At 46.9% G+C, this 17718-nt stretch overlaps 1 protein-coding gene across 3 annotated transcripts in view; it reads right to left on the bottom strand.

Annotated features, from left to right (window-relative positions):
• Positions 1-368: 368 nt before the first annotated feature.
• The window catches only part of RXRA (retinoid X receptor alpha), a 258576-nt gene continuing 241226 nt past the window's right edge, over positions 369-17718 (bottom strand). Inside the window, exons 11-13 of one of the 3 annotated variants that reach the window (XM_075015044.1) lie at positions 11193-11278; positions 6993-7196; positions 369-4323 (exon numbers count right to left, since the gene is read on the bottom strand). In XM_075015044.1, the coding sequence (XP_074871145.1) occupies positions 7030-7196; positions 11193-11278 (253 nt within the window). In that variant the 3' untranslated portion in view covers positions 369-4323; positions 6993-7029. Of the gene's footprint in view, positions 4324-6992; positions 11279-17718 lie in introns of those variants that run through there. The other 2 variants (XR_012648308.1, XM_075015045.1) reach the window with 2 other exon arrangements.

Here is a 17718-nt window from a genome sequence, read left to right as displayed (position 1 = left end):
ACCCAAAATGTCATGAGACTGCTTTAAAATCCTGATTTTTTTTAAATGAAAGTGAGGTATGCTCTTTATCACATGCCTCCAGGAGCTGGGGCTTTAAGAAAAATCACCAGCTACTTTGAGACTGGTAATAAAATTGTGAGAGCTGGCAACACTCTATGTGGATGGATTTCACTACTCAGAGCTCAGAACCAGACAGGATAGCCTCCATGTACCAGTTTCTTACCCATACCACAGGCTAACAGGATCTTAAAGAAAAAAAATGGATCATTTTTGTACACTCAATGCCTTGATTTCTGGTACCCAAAACTCAGACAGAATAAATGCCCCAAAGCATTGATTGCATGGAACAGATTTTATTCCATTAAACAACAATCATCTTGTACCAACAAATCAAGAGATGTTCAAAACAGGCATTTTGATCTCTTCATATGCCAGAGAAATCCCATTGAGCTTTCTGAGCTCCGAACCTCTTACTCTGTTTGTGTGCTAAGGCCATGAGACAGGAGAAAAAAAAGGAGAGGAGGGGATGGAAAAAACAAAGAAGCTTCACTAGTGACATTGCCACAAACATCATGTTGATCACCAAGAAAACTGTGACGAGTGAAAAACAAGGAAGAGGAAAGGAAAGTCTCATTTTTACTTTGTTTTTTAAACATATAAGCAGAATGTACTTTAAAAATAAATGTACTTTTAAACCCAGCCAACAAGTTTAAATCAGACTACTGACCAATCACTACAGCAACCGCGAGTTCTTGGTTAAAGAGAAAGCAGCTCAAATTAAATATTGCCCTTAGTCCTAGCCACTTAGCTCCACCCTGGGAGAACCAAAAAAAAAAACAGGAAAGAGAGGTAAATATTTATTCTCCAAACACAAACAGCTGCCGGTAAGTTAACAAGACAAATAACGAGCCTCTGCCACAGAAGCAATGAAATGTGTCAGTTTAAACAGCATGGTGTGCAGCTGAGACACTGACTTTGTGTGTGTGTGTGGTGGGGGGGTGGATTTCTGCCCTATGCCGAGACCAGAATGGGCTCTTTGTGTTTAAGAGCGTATGACAGCTCCTTTTCCCCATTAGCATATAAAAATCTAACCTCATTGTAAAACCACATCTCCATTTTGTTTTAAATTGCCCTTAGAAATGGGGCAAAACCTGAAGCTCAGTTCCAGATACTCCCCTTTGAACATGATGGATCTGGCAAGGATTCAAAGGTGAATGGGATCTGTTTTCAGATGCTGGCTTGGATGCAGCCAGTCGCTCCAGGGGAACAGTGCGAGCTGGCTTACATCTCCACCAGCCAGCTGCTCCCTCCTGAAGCCCCCTGCTCACAAGGGCCCAAATCAGCTGATTGCTCCAGAATCCCACAACTTCAAGACGCTTCACAAGAACAGCTCACACCATTTTGGTGGCTGTCAAACCTGAACCACGACCCAGTCCTTAACCCTGAGATCTTCAAACTACTAGCTTAAGCCTAGTAACAGGCTTGATCCTGATCTTTGTTACGTGGGCATGAATCACTGAAATTAACAAACTTGTACGAGCTCAGAGTCAGATCCAAAGCCCCGTGGGGCCCATCTTTAACATTTAATCCTGTTGCAGTGTGACATACTAAAGAATCATTACTATGGTACAGGTTGCCCCTCTCTCATCCAGCACCTTTGGGACCTGACTGGTGCCGGACAATGGGAGGTCAATACTGTCTAGCATATTACCAACACTTCCACTGCTTAGACATTTCAGTGTAAATTAGAGCTAAACAACAGAACAGAATACAGAGTCATGACTGTTGGCTGTAAACAAACTGTGACCGCAGGAAACTTGGCTACACCCATGATAAATGGTCGTCCAGCTAACTAAAATCATGCTGGATTACGGATGTTGCCAGATGAGAGTTCCAGATTAGAGAGGTTCAAACTGTACTATGCAACAACAGCCTCAAACTCTGCAGTACCACAGTGTTGTAGTACTAGGGAATATTATAGCAGTGTATTTTCCTAAAGGCTTGCACTAGCAGGCAGAGAAATGCAGCGATTTGGTAAATATGTGGTGTTTCAGGTAAAACTTGCCCGCCCACCCCTCTTTTCAAACAACGTGTAAGTGCTTTTTTAATTCTAAATAACAGAAATGTTGTAACGACACAGATCAACACTCAATTAATTTAAGCCCTCCCTGGTTTGTTTTGTAGCAATCCAAGGACGTTTACTGCCGCTGTAAGACAAAGGGGGGAAAAAAAATCACTTGTTTGTGGCAAACCCCAAAGTATGACTAGCAGCTGTTCCTTACACAGCAATGCTCCCAGTTGAGAGGCACAAATTGGACACCAGCAGGGCAGGTGGGTTTGAAATACCACAGTCACCTGGCACCTTAATGCCAACACTCGGGACAGAGTGCCAATATGTTGTCACGGTGCCAGTGACAAGCATGACAAAAGGATCGTGACCCTGGTGCTCCTTCTCTCCTCGCTGGGTTGAACACTTAGCCCAACCCCAAAGGGCCTGTATTAACTGCAGTCACTGGCCTGCGGTATTAGTTTATGTCAGGTACTGATGTTCAATAGTGGAACATGCCACCAAAAAGGCAACCTTGCTCATCTCTGTATCGATTGATCACAAGCACCAGAGCACGCTGGGAGTGGCACAACGCAACACGCTCCACAACAGAAAAGCCAAGGGCTAATTTTAGTTCCCAGGCTCAGACCCAACCATATCAATGGTCCATGCAGGGCCTGACCCAAAGCCTTCTTGGCATCTGTGAAAAGACTCCATGCGTCTGACCACAGGCCATACAAGGTGAAAAACTGAATGGACTCTGGCTCAGGCATTTGGCCTCTTCCACTGTGTACCTACAGCTCTTTGCATCAGCACTGGGGTTTTACAGGAGCCCCCATTCCTTCTAATCACCAGTGATCAGCCTCAACAGCTTTCCAATAGCCTGCCTTAACAATACCCAAATAGCTGCAGTGTTCCCTAGACTGCCCTGTGCTAAGCAGAGAGAATTGTACCAGCACTGCATTTCTAGTAAATTATCTAAGCAACACCTGGAAGGTGTTAACGGGTGATTTGTCTGCAGCAGAGGCAATGTTTTGTCCCAGCTGCTAGTGTCCAGTTCATCTTTGAGAGCAGCCACATGTCTGCTCTGAATCAAGGGCTTTCTCTGGTTCTACAGGTGGTTCAGCACATCCACTGGAAAGGTTTCAGGCCACTTGTGATCCTGCATTGCAGAGCGTCACACCAATACAGGCTGTGTATTCTGGAGCACATGGCCTGAGAGGTAAGGACCAGCTTTACAGACAGCAGGAGTGGAGAAGTCTGTGGTTCTCTAACAGGAGTACGGCTCTCAGCCAGTGTTCCCTGTAAGCTGAGCACTAGGGCGGCTGCCCAGGAAAGAGTCAGGAGCTGCCCAGCTGATTAGCACAGCACCCACAGAAGGTAGCATGTGTTTCTCCTGGTGGTGAACATTCACATCCTCCAGCACACATAACAAAATTTATTCCACTCATGATTAGAAAAGATAGAGAAACTCCTGCTCTCTACTAACAGTGGCTGGCTATTTGACTGAACTTCTGTTCTTTGTCCAGCTGTAGCAAGATCACATGTAAACCCAACAGTAACATTAACCTAAGAAGGCTTTGAGACCTCAGTCTCGCATCTTCCGACATCAAGTAGCTCTGGTGGCCCAGGCAGGGAAAAGAAAAAGCCAAATGAAGAAATTTAAGCAAGACTAAAGGTGGCCACAGGGTGGAGCTGTACACGCTGGTTCATTACAAGCACAAGCAAGAAAGCAAGAAGTTTGGCAATGATTCCATTGAAGTACTGGTGTAGGACACAAACCAAAATCCAGGGAAGTTGATGAGACACTGTTTAGTTGGATTTTGATGTGGCTGGGACAGGTCTTTAAAGAGTAAACCAAAAAACACCCGTTCAGAACAAAAGAGGGCTTAAACTGGATTATATTTTAAAACGCTCATATATTTTCTCCATTTTTCTTTTTTTCTTTTCTTTTCTTTTCTTTTTTTTTTTACAATTCTAATACAATTGTTCATTGAAATACTGGTGTTTCCAGTAATATTGTGTGTGTGTGTGTGTGTGTGTGTGTATGTGTGTGAGAGACAGAGAGAGAGAGAGAGAGAGAACAATAATAATATACGGTAGTGATTTCACAGTTAAACATGACAAGACCAAAAAACATTTTTTCCAGAAGCTGGGGGGAAAGAACAAAAAGTTCATTTAAAAAAAGTATTTCCAAGATTTCATAGAAAGCCTTTCAAACATTGTCAATTTTTTTTCTCCCGCTCATTCAGGTTTCGGTCCCTGTGGTGGAACATCTATAGAGAGAGAACGAGTTTACAACAATCTCTAGAGAAGCAGAAATGAAACAATCAAATAAATCCAAGATACGTAAGGGATAAAATTACATTTGTACAAAAATAGATTTTTTTAACTTTATTGATGCTTTAGATATTCTCCTTATCTTTTATTTTTTATTTCTTTTTTTATTTTTGTAATTCTTTCTAAATGTTCTTTTCTTTTAGCTATGCAACCCATAGCTAAGGCATCTGTTGCTAAGTGTTGGGAATTGCTAAAGCTATTTTAGTGAAAACACTTGCTTCTAAAAAAAAAAAAAAGGCATCTTAAAATAGATGCATTTCCTTTGTCTTGAGTTATAAAGGTCCGGACTCAGAGCAAGCCAATGTAGAAGGGATTCTGATACAATGTACTCACTTATATGAAGCAAAAATGTACGAGGAAAAAAACAAGAAGAAAAAGAATCAACTTAAAGAAAACCACAGAAATTTGTAATTGCTACGGATATAATATATGTATATGTGAGTGAGGATATTTATACAGTGTATATATCTACAGTACATACATGTATACACACGCACATATGTATCAACTTAAAATAAATCATGCACGCTGCTCACTGATGGGGACAGCATCAGCTGTTTAGCCACTGCAGGGGCTGGCTACAAGGTCATGTAATTCTACTTCAACCACCAACATTTAGGATTGTCCTCAAAGAGTGCCAGGACGTTGACTGGGTGAGTGGTAGGGAGGGGCGGTTTCTTTGGTCCTGCTCTGATGGATCAAAAAACAGCCTATGTTCGTTTGCTGATTACAAATATTTCAATTCCACTAGCCCTTTGGGAAAATAGCAATCGCTGAAGGGGATGCAGGACAAGGCAGAAGGCCGCAACAGCTTTGCCACGGGGGTGTATGCTACTTACACCCCCATGGGTTACAAGGGGCTGAGCAGGCAAAGAGTCAAAGGGCAGTGACCGAATATATTCTTCAGTTAGGAAAGTGGGAGGTCGTCTCTTTCAAAGAAACCTATGACTCAGATACCAGATCTTACAGTTCACTGGAGAACTCCAGGAACTAGGGGTTCAGCCAATTTGCTTTTCCAGTCCTGGGCCTTTGAGACAAAACCAACCTGATGTATTACTTCCCCCCTCCCGCTGCAGACTTCTTTGGGTTTAGGCTGGAACATTCCCCTTCAATGGATGTGATGCAGATTTGAACTGAAACCACTGTCTGAAGGTTGAAAGTGCAGAGATTAGGTAGGCTGTCAGAAACTGTGGGGCCAGTTACTTTGTACGTTTCCAAGGCCTTTCACTCAAATAGCTTCGTGGTGAAGGTTTTACATGGGAGTTATCGGTTGGGGAACACAAGGGAGAAGGAGGGAAGGTGTAATGGCCTCTTGAGGAAACGTCCCAAACTGTACATTTATTTAAGCTCTATGATTCAGTGGAAACAGACAAGGCAGCGAGGAACGTCCAGCACACCGGGTGGGTGGCTGAAGAGCTGATGTGTATGCTATCTTTAGAAAATTAAAGATTGTCCCACCAAAAACTTAAAAAAAAACAAAACAACCAAGACTTTAAAAATAAATCACCTTAATCGAACCAGATTTAGCGAGAATACTAGCATCTGGTTAAGTAAAAGTCCTAGCTCTCTAGTGAATAATGTGCCTTCTCTTTTTACCCATGTATCACCTCTTCAAACAAGCATGTATTATAGTTATAATAATTATAAATGAGGAACGGGGGGAACTTGATGTGAAGAAAGATACAAATGAAGGAATCAATTAAATCCATGCAAAAGCAAGTCACTTTAAGGCTGCTGCTCCAGAAGACACAGAGCCCACCGGGGCTTCTGGGTCACTCCAGCTGGGGAACAAAGAAAGATGGGAGCACCTGGGTTGGGGAGTGATTTTGGTAACTGTCTCTTGCAGGTCCTGGATTGTTTGTGTTTTTCAGGGTAAAATACACTCCTACAAATGCTGCCATGACTCCCTGTGGACGGATCCTCAGCCGATGCAAATCCCCATACCCCCGGTGATGCCAATGCAGCCCTGCCGACCTGCAGCATATCAGGGTCTGTCTCTACCTCTGCTGGAACAGCCCTAAGAATTAAACAGCACTGTTCATTTCAGCAGAACCACCTGCAGTGAGATTGCTTAGAAACGTTACTTGAGCCTCCAGCCTCCTGCTTGGGACTCATTATTTCCATTTTAAAGAAAGGGAAACCGAGGCACAGTAGAGATCCCACAGTTACACAGCAAGAGTCTGGCAGGAGTCCTGACTGCCAGATCATTTGCTGTAACTGCTGGGCGACACTTCTTCCTTACTCTCCAGGATTCTGCAGGGATGCTCAGATTTCTAATACTGGTGCTGCAGTGTTTGACGCTATTGCTTTAGGATACCAGAGTGTTTATCGAAGGGCTGGGGAAACAGCTGAGACTCAGGCTAATGTCTACAGTACCCCAGAAGATTGACCAGCTCAGGGTCAATCTTCCAGGGTTCGATTTCATGCGTTTCACATGGCCCTGCAAAATCAAACTCTCAAGTGGTCGCAGTCGACCCCTGTACTCCTCGCAAGACATGAGGAAGAAGAGAGGTCAACTCTCCCATTGACCTTCCCCAGTATAGACAGCCAAGTCAGCCAAGCATAAACACATTGATTTTAGCTTGGCAATTGTAGCTAGAATTACCTGTGGTCGACTTCCTTTGCCTAGTGTAGGCAGAGCCTTAGACGTGGTCCACCATTAGGGCAGGTGCGATGTGATCACAGCTCTGACCTCCTGTCTCCAGGAAGCCCAGAAAAACTAACACACAAGTCCACCTCTGGCCTAACCCAGCTCCTAGCTCCATTCCGATGGCTGGTGAGGAGCTGGCTGGAAGCTCAAACTTGAAGCCTAGAAAAACAAACAGCAGCTCAGAATCCCTCGCCCTAATACAGTTCTTTTCAAGCAGCCAGTCAAATTAAAAAACAGAAGTGGTTCCACCCAAAGGAGATAAACAAGAGAAAAGGTTTATTACAGGACTAGGTTCAAAGAACTTAGGATACTCTCTGGCAAGCAAGCTCTAGGTGGACCTAACACATATTCTAGGTTTCTTAGGGCTTGTCTACCTTCTCAGGGTTGATTTTCTGGAGTTCGATTATGTGCATCTGGTAGAGATGCGCAAAATCAATGTGTCTGGGATCAGCTGTTGACCCCTGTACTCCTTGGTATTGTAAGGAGTAAGGGAAGTTTGATGGGAGAAACGCTTCCGACAACCTTCCTCAGTGAAGACGGTCAGGTAAGTTGATCTGTGTATCTGAAATCAACATAGTCCCCTAATGTAGACCTGGCCTTAGATTCCGCTAAAATTCCTTCTAAAATTTTTGAACACCTGAGGTTTGGGGGCAATTATAGGGACGAGGGTCCAAATGCTAGTTAAAAATAGCCAGGCTGCACTGGGACGCAGGTCCACGTACCAGTCTGGTGGGATGTCTCCAGGTACACACAATCCCCTGCTGACTGCTCTCCTGCTCTGATGGAAACATGTAGACCATGAAGCTGCACGTTGGCACCCGCTAAATAACCAAGTTCTCTTGCCTTGTTTTCTTGGCAAATTCTTCCAGGGCGAAGCTGTTTAATAATATTTTCAGCAGCACACAGGCTGCCAAAGACACTCAGCCAAAACACGTTCCTCGCCTCTGCGGATTTGACACTTCAGGCAGGCCTGGGGGGTGGTTATGACCTGAAATCCCTGTTTAACTGGAAGACAGCCTTATTAGCTGACGGATTTGAGCTGCCAGTGTGCTTGGAAAGCGGGCACCAGCTGTAAGGGGGAGGCAGGGCAGACTGAATAGCAACCCAGACTGAATAACAACCCTGCCTCTTAATGAACATAGGTGATAGCCCAGGGTGGGATTGGCTTGATCACACTTGACTGAGACACAAAGCAACTATGTAAAAGGCCAGCTGCAACCAACGGAGGAGGAGAAAAGGTTTAGGAATCTAATAATTTGTCATTTAAATCACAAACCAAATAAAAAGTAGCAGGGGAGTCCCTGGTAGAGAGCCAACCACAGGCATTTCATTCTTGGCTTGGCCCAAATGCTTCTTTCATATGTTAAGAACAGCTACTTTCTGCTGAAATATCAGCAAGGGCCTTCATTGTTTCTTTGGCTTTTCCTTTCACTTTGTTTTCTAGCTTGGCCTCAGGTGACACTTACCCCTGGCGCTGATTCACTGCGCCCTAAGAACCCTGAAAAAATCCCTAGAATTTGTGCCAAGCTGGGTTTCGGCAAATGCATGGGGATTAAGTGAGAAGGCAGCTGTCTGCAAAAGCAGAGCAATTGAGCTACCTTCCTCATACCTTTTATTTTTTTTAAAGAGACTCCTGCTGCCTTGGACAACCTGCCAACAGCTGAAGACCTGGAAAAAGCTTCAGAAGAGTGAAAGCCAACAGACTGTGAAATCGCCTCCTTTCTATAGCTATGTCTATGCTAGCCCGGAAGATTGACCTGCTCAGGGTCAATCTTCCAGGGCTCAATATTGCACATGTGGTAGGGATGCATGAAATCGACCTCTGAGGGGGTCGCAGTCGGTCCCCGTACTCCTCGTGAGACACACGAGATGGGTGGGAAAAACTCGCCTGTCAAACTTCACTATGGATGGCCAAGTAAGCCGAGCGTAGGTACGTCAGTTCGAGCTACACAATTGCTGTAGCGAGCATTGTGTATCTGCGGTCGACTTACTTTGCCTAGTGCAGACATAGCCTAAGGGAAGTGGTGGAGTCCTGGTTGTTTGGGTCATTTCAACCTGGACTGGACAGAACTCTGAGGAATAGACAATAGGGAACAAGCTGCTTTCTAGTGGATGGGCTAGATGAGACCTCATTTTATCTCTGATCAGCAAGTGATTGCTCCTCAGGGCTGGTGTTTCAAAACGTTTAGGAAGTACCTGAAAACCCACCATTCTCCTGGCTGTCATCAGGTCAGGGATTTTGACAGAGCAGGCTAGTTAGTCAATGCATCTTTTTTGTTTCCTACCTAAAGCAGATTTTTAGGATACAGTTTCCCCCAGAATGACCACAAAAACTTGCAACATCAGCCACACATACAGCAAAGGGAAGTGCTTCCTTCCATGCTCCTAGCTGTCCTTTTGATATCTCCCCAGTCACAGCAAAGTTTTCCCACCTCAGTCCTTCCAAAACGGAGGTGTCCCTACATGCTCACCACTCATTACTCATGAAAATGGTGTAAGACTCCAACAAAGAAAGCAAAGGGGTGTTTTGAGAAGGGAGGGGGTGGGCATTTGCCTTCAAATCTCTACATTTTGATGGTCAATTTAATACCTGTTGGCCTTTTGGGCCACCCAGACAGAGGCTGCACCCCCTCTTCCCTGAACTGTATGGGGAACCCCAAACAAAACTCTCACAGATCAGTAATTCGAGAAGATGGAGAAAGTTCTGGGGGCAGGCCTAGCCCTCACTTAACCAATCTATCCCACCAGTTAAGTATTGACCTAAGGCCCAATTTATCACCGCCTGGAATTCGCACCAGTGTTACCAAATCATCACGAGGGCAGTGATATTTGACACTGCTGTAAACGATCAGGCGAAAGAGTGATGAATTGGACCCTATCCACGTGCAAGTGAGCTGAAAAATGAGTTATTCGCACCGCTCCGCTCATTACGAGCTTGTGGTCGCTGTCCGCCCCACTGCAAGCCTAACTGGTTTTCCCAAAAGGCTCGAAGAAAGCCAACAATCTGACTAAACTCAGTTAGTTTGCTTAGCCTAGCTGAGCACTGTGCCTGGACACTGTAATGGGAAACGCTCATAGTGTTAGGGCTCATTGGGAACGCAGTGTGTTAAGGGAGAGGCAGGGATCCCAGCAAGACCCTGGCAAGGGGAGTGGGAATTGGCATCACCGCAGCCTTAAAGCAACTGCAAGAGACTTGTGCAATCCGGCAGGTTGGTGTTGTGATTGGCTAGCTCCGCCACTGAGAGAACAGTCATCTTTGGAAAAATTTCACGTCACGCTGTGGCTTTTCCAGCCGAAAAGCAGGGCATTGAAGTCTCTGCCACCCACCCTGCCCTCCACACACAGAGGGGGGCTCAGTCTCTCAGTGCGACCAGTCATCTCTCCATTCAGGCCATTATTTCGGGGGCGGTTGGGGTGGGACAAGCGATCAATCCCACAATCCCCTGCTTTTAAAGGAGAAGGCTCTGCAAACATCTTCGTTCAGGATCTGGCAAGGGCCATTCCAGAGCCCCTCTCCTTGACAGAAGTATATATGAATAGTTAGAAACCAAAAATATATATTCTTTTCTCTTTCCGAAACTCCATCCCCTGAAAATATCCAACTGCAGGGCAGCAGGATGAAGCCACTCCCTCTGCCCCTCCAAATCCCAGCTGCTAGATGGGGTCAACCGTGCCACCTGCTTCCAACCAGTCATCTCAGGCACACGCACAGATCCATGCCCAACACTGGCAGGAGCAGGTAGGGAACCGAGAAGCATGGCCTGTTGCTTGGGTTCAAACTCAGGTGTGCTAGGGCAGCAAGAAGCAGGGGAGGGGCACGTCGTTTACTTTCAGACCGCCGCGTCCCACTTCTCTGCATCTAAAAATCACACAACCGTCCTCAGCGCCGTTGATGTGGCGGTGACCAAATGAGCAGCGGTCAGCGTGATGAGGCGCCAAGAGTGTGGCCCCGGGTCAGGCAGAGAAGAGCGGATGGGCAGGTGGGGGAGGTCCTCCAGCACTGGGGAGCAGGGAGGAGGCAGAGGAAGAGCAGAGGTGGCAGGAGGCCTCTGTGGCCGCTGCTGGGTGAAGGGCCTGAGACAGCCGAGGTTCTCTAGGTCATCTGGTGGGGCGCCTCCAGCATCTCCATCAAGAAGGTGTCGATGGGTGTGTCACCTATGAGCTTGAAGAAGAAGAGGTGCTCCAAGCATTTCAGCCCAATGGACCGGAGGGCAGGGAGACGAAGCAGGAGTTTTGCAAACCTGCAAAGGAGTGGGGAAGGGGGAAGAGAGAAGCAGAGAACAAGGTTACACCCCTCACACTCAGCTGGCGTTATCCATTGGACACAGGGACACCATGTGGCATGGTGGGGAGAGCTCCCCTGAATATGCCCCATATGGAGGGGGGCGAGCCAAGCACAGTTCGCCCTTTGGGTAGGACTTTTCCCCAGTTACTGGAAGGCATGGAGCTAAATACCCCCATAGACTCAAGACACCAAGAAGATACTAACCAGGTATTTGTCCTGTGGGACAGCCAAACTAGGCAAATAATGACACTCTCAATAGTCTGTGGTTATTGCCCATTGTGAAAGGGACTGAGGGGAAAACTGCCTCTGGATGATGTCTAGGTCGTTGGGTTTGCATCTGGCAGCAGCTGGGGTAAAGCCATTTAGTCAGTTCCCAGTATCATTTGTGGGAGTCTTACACCGTAGCAGGAGAAAAGAAACCTGTTGGGTCAGGTCACCTGTTCAAGGGAGACCACCGCTCAGCACCTGGCCTGCCTGGTCTCCTTGGAAACAGGAAAGTGTGACAAAAACCAGCCTGTGGGATGAGGTGGGTGACCTTGAGCAATTCTGAGCTCCTTCCCTGAAACTGGGCAGACTTCAGCATGGCTGCATGCCTTCAATACAGTAACACAGCAACTCACAGCTGACAGGAGCGCCACAAGTCTGAGATGTTCCCAGAGAGGGACACTGCTGCCACTGCTCTAAGCCTTTGAGACAGGCTGGCAAAGCAGAACTGTGGGCTGAGGGGCATATATCCAGGGTCAGGCCCTTTGAAGGGAGGGGGAAAAGGGGGCAGTTGCCCCCAGGCCCAGCATTTTGGGGGCCGGAGCTCTGGCCCCCCTTGAAATGCCACAGCTGTGTTGCTCCACTGCTCCACATGGCTCTGAGGGAGAGGGGGCCCAGCACCGTGGTCTGGGCAGCATTCAGGGCTGACTGCCCTCAGCTCTGCCCCTTGCACCCTTGGCCCCACCTCTTCTGGGGGCACAGAGCCAGGCCCCCTTCCATCTTTCCCTTCCCAGGGCCCATGGTGGCTGCCAGCCCCACTGCCTGAGGTGAAACAAATGGAAGAGAGCAGCATCTTCTCCAGAAGGGAGCTGGTCATCAGCCAAGCCCCCAGGCAGGCTGAACAATGCCAGGACACTTGTTAAAACACAGTCCTTCCACCTCTCCCTGGGCTGAGTGAGCCACTCCCTCTTCACTTTGGCTGGTATTTTGGGAGCAGGCCTTCTACTTCACCCACAGGCTACAAGGAGCTCTTTCTCTCAGCCTGGGCTATAGACGAGCTCTTCCTGTTGCACTCATGGTGCTCTGAGAAAACTGCTGACAAGCAGCGAGTGCAAGGGCTTTGATGCCTCACAGGAAAAGTCTTACTAAAGATGGGAGAAATGGGGTTTGGCGCTGAAGGACACACATGATCTCGCATTGAAGGAGATAGCTCTCAGAAGCTCCCCAGCCATGGGATTTCCAGCAAAACCCTCGATGTGTGACACTCCCCAAGGCTGGCTGGCAGCTCTAGGGAAGGCTGTGCCCTACCTGCCCTGAATCTAGTGACAAGCAGAGATGAGCCAGCTGGTGAGGAATAGATTCCAAGTGCCACGGATACAGAATGCAGAGAAGAGGCCTGGAGACCCCTTTTAGCTGCAGAAGCTGCAGTGTGGCTCCTCAGAAAGTCTTGAATTTGGACTCCAGGGCAAACTGTAGGATATAGACACAATTTCTGTTTGTCTGAGGGGACATCTACATGTACTGGAAGATTGATGTGGTTGTCATCAATCTTCCAAGGCTCAATTGAGCAGACCTATTCAGGCCACGCTAAATTGAGCCACCAGGCCTCCACTGTCCACCCTAGTACTTCTCGCTGTCATGAAGAGTAAGAGAAGTTGATGGGAGACTTTCCTGTCAACCTCCCGCTGCGGAGCCAACTCAATAAATCAGTTTCCCATATGTCGACTCCAGCTATGCAATTCCCATAGCTGGAGTTACATCTCTTAAATCCTATTCTTCCCTGGAGTGTAGACCTGGTCTGAGTTAGCGGACTTCAGCCACGTGAGTTAGCAACGGCATGGGGCGCAGATGCAGAAGTGTCCTTCAGACACACAAGAAGGGCCACACTGGGTCAGACCAAAGGTACATCTAGTCCTACAACCTGTCTTCCAGGCCAATGCCAAGAGCCCCAGAGGAAAGGATCAGAACATGCAATCATCCTGTCACCAGCTTTCCAGCCTCTAGCAAAGGCTAAGCACACCCGCCCTGGCCATCCTGGCTAACAGCCATTTGAACTTAGCCAGTTCTTTTTTGAACCCTGTTATATTCTTGACCTTCACAACATCCTTCATCAAGGAGCTCCACAGGCTGGCAGTGCACTGTGTTAAGAAATACTTTCTTTACTGCGTTGTAAACCGCCTGCCTGTCCATTTCATTTGCTGACCCTAGTCCATGTGTTATGGGAAGGCGTAAATAACACTTCCTTATTTACGTTCTCCACACCAGCCATGATTTTACAGACATCTGGTCTGTCCTCCCTTAGTCATCGCTTTTGCGAGCTGAGAAGTCCCGGTCTTATTAATCTCTCATTATACGGCAGCCATTCCAGGCCCCTAATCATTTTTGTTGCCCTTTTTTGAACCATTCCCAGCTCCAAGAGGAGACACTTCTGCAGTCCCAGTTTTTCCCTCCACCACCCACAAACAGCTCCATGAGCTCACTGCTCAGCTTCTTTGGCTCCCCCTGCCCCCACCCCACCCCACCCCACCCCACCTACATACTGCAGCGTTTCAGATGAATGTTTTAAAATAATTCCCATTAATAATGGAGAGCGTCTTTATTTATTTGTATTGTCGTGTTGCAAGAAGGGCTTCAAAATAAGCAGTGCTGTTTCAAGGCTGGAGCTAGGCAGCAAAAGGGAGTGAGGCTTGGGGTGCGGGAAGAGAGAGAGAGAGAGAGAATGTGTGGGTGGGTGGGTGTAGAGCTGGAAAGAGCAGTGCGACATGGGCCAGAAAAAACAAACCCGTCCTGCCATCCTATCCAGGAAGTTTCACTCTAAATCAAACCAGATGAAGAGACTGCAGCCTTCAGATACATTTAACTGTGAGATCACCAGCCCATGGCACAATGCACCAGGAGTAGGGCTGGGACTGGAGAGACAGGAGCTGACTGCATGAGGGTGCTCTGTGTAACATACACACCAAGCTCTGCCCAGCCAAACAGTCCAGGGAAGCTGAGACTCAGTTCCCTTTGACCTTAGAATATTTCCCTTAGTTTGGCTATTGTGCAAAAGATGCTTAGTTGATGCACGAGGATTTACACTGTTCTTGGGAGCTCAGTTCCCGGAGTACAATACTTATTCATAGTCGTGTACAAAGGGCACCTGAAACTCACCAGAGATGTATCTCATCTCTGGCTGTGCTTTCTCTGGAATGATATAGTAAGTCGCCCACAAAGAACTCAACTGTGCATTGTTCTAATGGGAGGAATTTCTTCTTGATCTCAAAGCAGATCACATTGGGTCATGAAGCAGAGATGGAGACTCCTTGTATCTCTGAACCCAGCTTTTGTGTCACTGCAGAGCCTGTAACTGTCACATCCATTCTAGAAAACACTCTCAGCTCTTTGCTTCCAATTATACCACTTGAATCATAGAATCCTAGGGCTGGAAGGGATCTCAGGAAATCATTGAGTCCAGCCCTCTGTCCAAAAAAGGACCAATCCTAACTAAATTATCCCAGCCAGGGCTTTGTCATGCTGGAACATAAAAACCTCTACGGACGGAGATTCCACCACCTCTCTAGGTAATGCATTCCAGTGCTTCACCACCCTCCTGGTGAAACAATTTTCCCTAATATCCATCATAGACCTTCCCTACTGCAACTTGAGACCATTGCTCCTTGTTCTGCCATCCATCACAACTGAGAACAGCCTCTCTCCATTCTCTTTTGAGCCTCCCTTAAGGAAGCTGAAGGCTGCGATCAAATCGCCTCTCTTCCCTTCACATGGCAGCAAAGCATGTCACAACTTAATGATAATTATACTCCACACTTGGGTGGAGCTTTATGCTTGCAGTGTTCACAGCTGTTTGCAAAGGAGGGTATCCCTGTTCCCATTACCGATGGAGAACTGGAGGCACAAAGAAGTTAGGTGACTTGTTCCATGTCACACAAGTCTGTGGCGATACCAGGAACAGAACCCAGGATCTCACTGTGATTGCTACTGTTGTCCTCACACCTTAATCCATTTAGAACCTCATGGGTTTCAGAACAGTGCTAAGTACAAGTACAAGTTCCTTGCTTTGCAGTGTTTTCTGAGATCAATTTTTTGATTTCACAGAATCATAGGGCTGAAAGGGACCTCAGGAGATCATCTAGTCCAGCCCCCTGCTTCAAGCAGGATCAAACCCAACTAAGTCAATCAAGGTAGATTCTCATCTCCAAGAGCTCAGGTTCAAATGAACGCAGAAACTCCAAGCAAAGCTTGATTTCAACTCTGAATCCTTCCCCACTTCCATGAAGTCTGCCCAGAACTCTGGTGCAAACAACTGGGTAGAGGTGAACATAGGCTGGAAAAAATCAGTGGGGATTTTGCACACCCCTACAACAACAGAAAGGTTTACATCTGGGGTTTGGTTCAGTCCACTTCTGAGGTAGAGGGCCTGATTTTCTAAGGCAGAACCCAATGTTAGAGCTCCTTATTTTGAGCTTAAATGGCAAGGGATGTCTGTTTGACAATTACTACAAAGGCCAGTGAAAACTGGGATCAGGTTTGCTGGACACATGAAATTTACATGAGCCTGAGTTGGCTTCAGAGCTGACAAGAAGATCCCAAACTTAGGCAAGTTACACATGGCTTTCTGGGCTTCCACCAACCTTCTGTGTCCTGTTCTCCAAGATCACTAACTTGCCTTCAACCATCTTCCAAACCCAAGAGGACTGGAAAGGATATCCATGCTACTTTTTTATTCCGTATCTTACAGCCACTGCTTGATTTCACTCAGCAGCCCTGGGTTTGAGTCTTGCTTGGTCTCAAACTAAAACATTGCCTCCTGTTTACCCAGCTGCAAAATGGGTACCTGATCCATGAGGTTTGGGAAGTCAATGGACATTACGCTAGCCACTTTGCTCTCTTGTGTTATTATTGGCTATGGAAACAGATGCATCTTAAACCACATCAGCTGATGAGCCAACCATGGCTCAGGAGCAGCTTTGACTTTTGATACTGAAGTCCAGAACTCTGCAACCTCAGAGCAATCATGGGTTGGCACAATCACTCTCAGCCCTTGTATGATTCAATTACAAGTGTAAGAGGAACCTTTTTTTTTTTTTTTGACTTATCTAGCAAAGGAGGCCCAGAAAGCCAGATTATCCATGAATCCAAATTTCTCAACCATTTTGCCATCTTTATGGGTAGATACACTCCTTAACTCACTTGTCCCCACTGGCAATTCACAGTGAGTTTAATCAGTTTGCTTTTGACAGTCACTTAGCTGGAAGTCAGCTTAACTCCAAGCCATGCCTGGGAAAATGTCTCCCACTCAATTCTGCAATGATCCAGGACAGTGTTCTGAATTTCCCCTCCTGTTCCCAGCCAGCTCAGAGGTGGGGAAGCTTCTGCTGAGGTTTTTGCTTCCCAGCACTGATGCTCATGTGCTATTGAAAATTAACTGTGTGCGCGTCTTGTTTCCTGGGGTTTATTCTCAGTGGGTCTTCCTGAAGTGCACTCACCCCACTGCCATGTTTGTAGCAGCTACCGCACGGAACCTGAAGGAACCCCAGCGTTCTGTTCCTGGCACTGAGGTGCTGTGTGAGCTTGTGCAAGCCACACCATGTCTCTCTGCTTCCCCTTGCCATCCAGTGGAATGGAGGTGATGACACTTACTCCATTTCATAGCAGGGGAGTCGTGAGGCTCTACTGAGTGAACAGGGGTAAGGGTAAGTCTACACTTACTGGAACATCGACCTGCTCAGGATCGATCTTCCAGAGTTCCATTTCACACGCTGGGAAAAAATGGGCAAAATCGATCTCTTGAGGCTCGGCCGTCAAGCCCCCATACTCCCCCTTTTGCAAAGCGTAAGAGAGGTCAAGGGGAGAAACACTCCCGTCAACCTCCCTCAGTGATGAAAGACCTTACAGTCAACTGCAAATACATTGATTCTAGCCACCCCATTGCCGTGGCTGAAATTGCAGATCTGCAGTCGACTGTAAGGTCCAGTATAGCCCAAGCCAGAAATTAATGGTTTTGCTTATCTGAGTTGTCTCCACTTATACCAGCAGGGAAAGGTAACTCTCATATTTCCATTTACTCATCTAGCAAAGGTTAGCACCTCCTACTGTTAAGAGGATTGCAAATCTTAAGGCTGGTAAAGGATCTGAGCTCCCCAGACAGAGGGCACTGCCTGCAGTAATGCATAGTGTTGCTAATTCTTG

The sequence above is a fragment of the Carettochelys insculpta genome, chromosome 21, assembly GCF_033958435.1.
Source record: "Carettochelys insculpta isolate YL-2023 chromosome 21, ASM3395843v1, whole genome shotgun sequence".
Taxonomy (NCBI): Eukaryota; Metazoa; Chordata; order Testudines; family Carettochelyidae; genus Carettochelys; species Carettochelys insculpta.
This window is presented reverse-complemented; position numbering and strand designations above follow the sequence as displayed.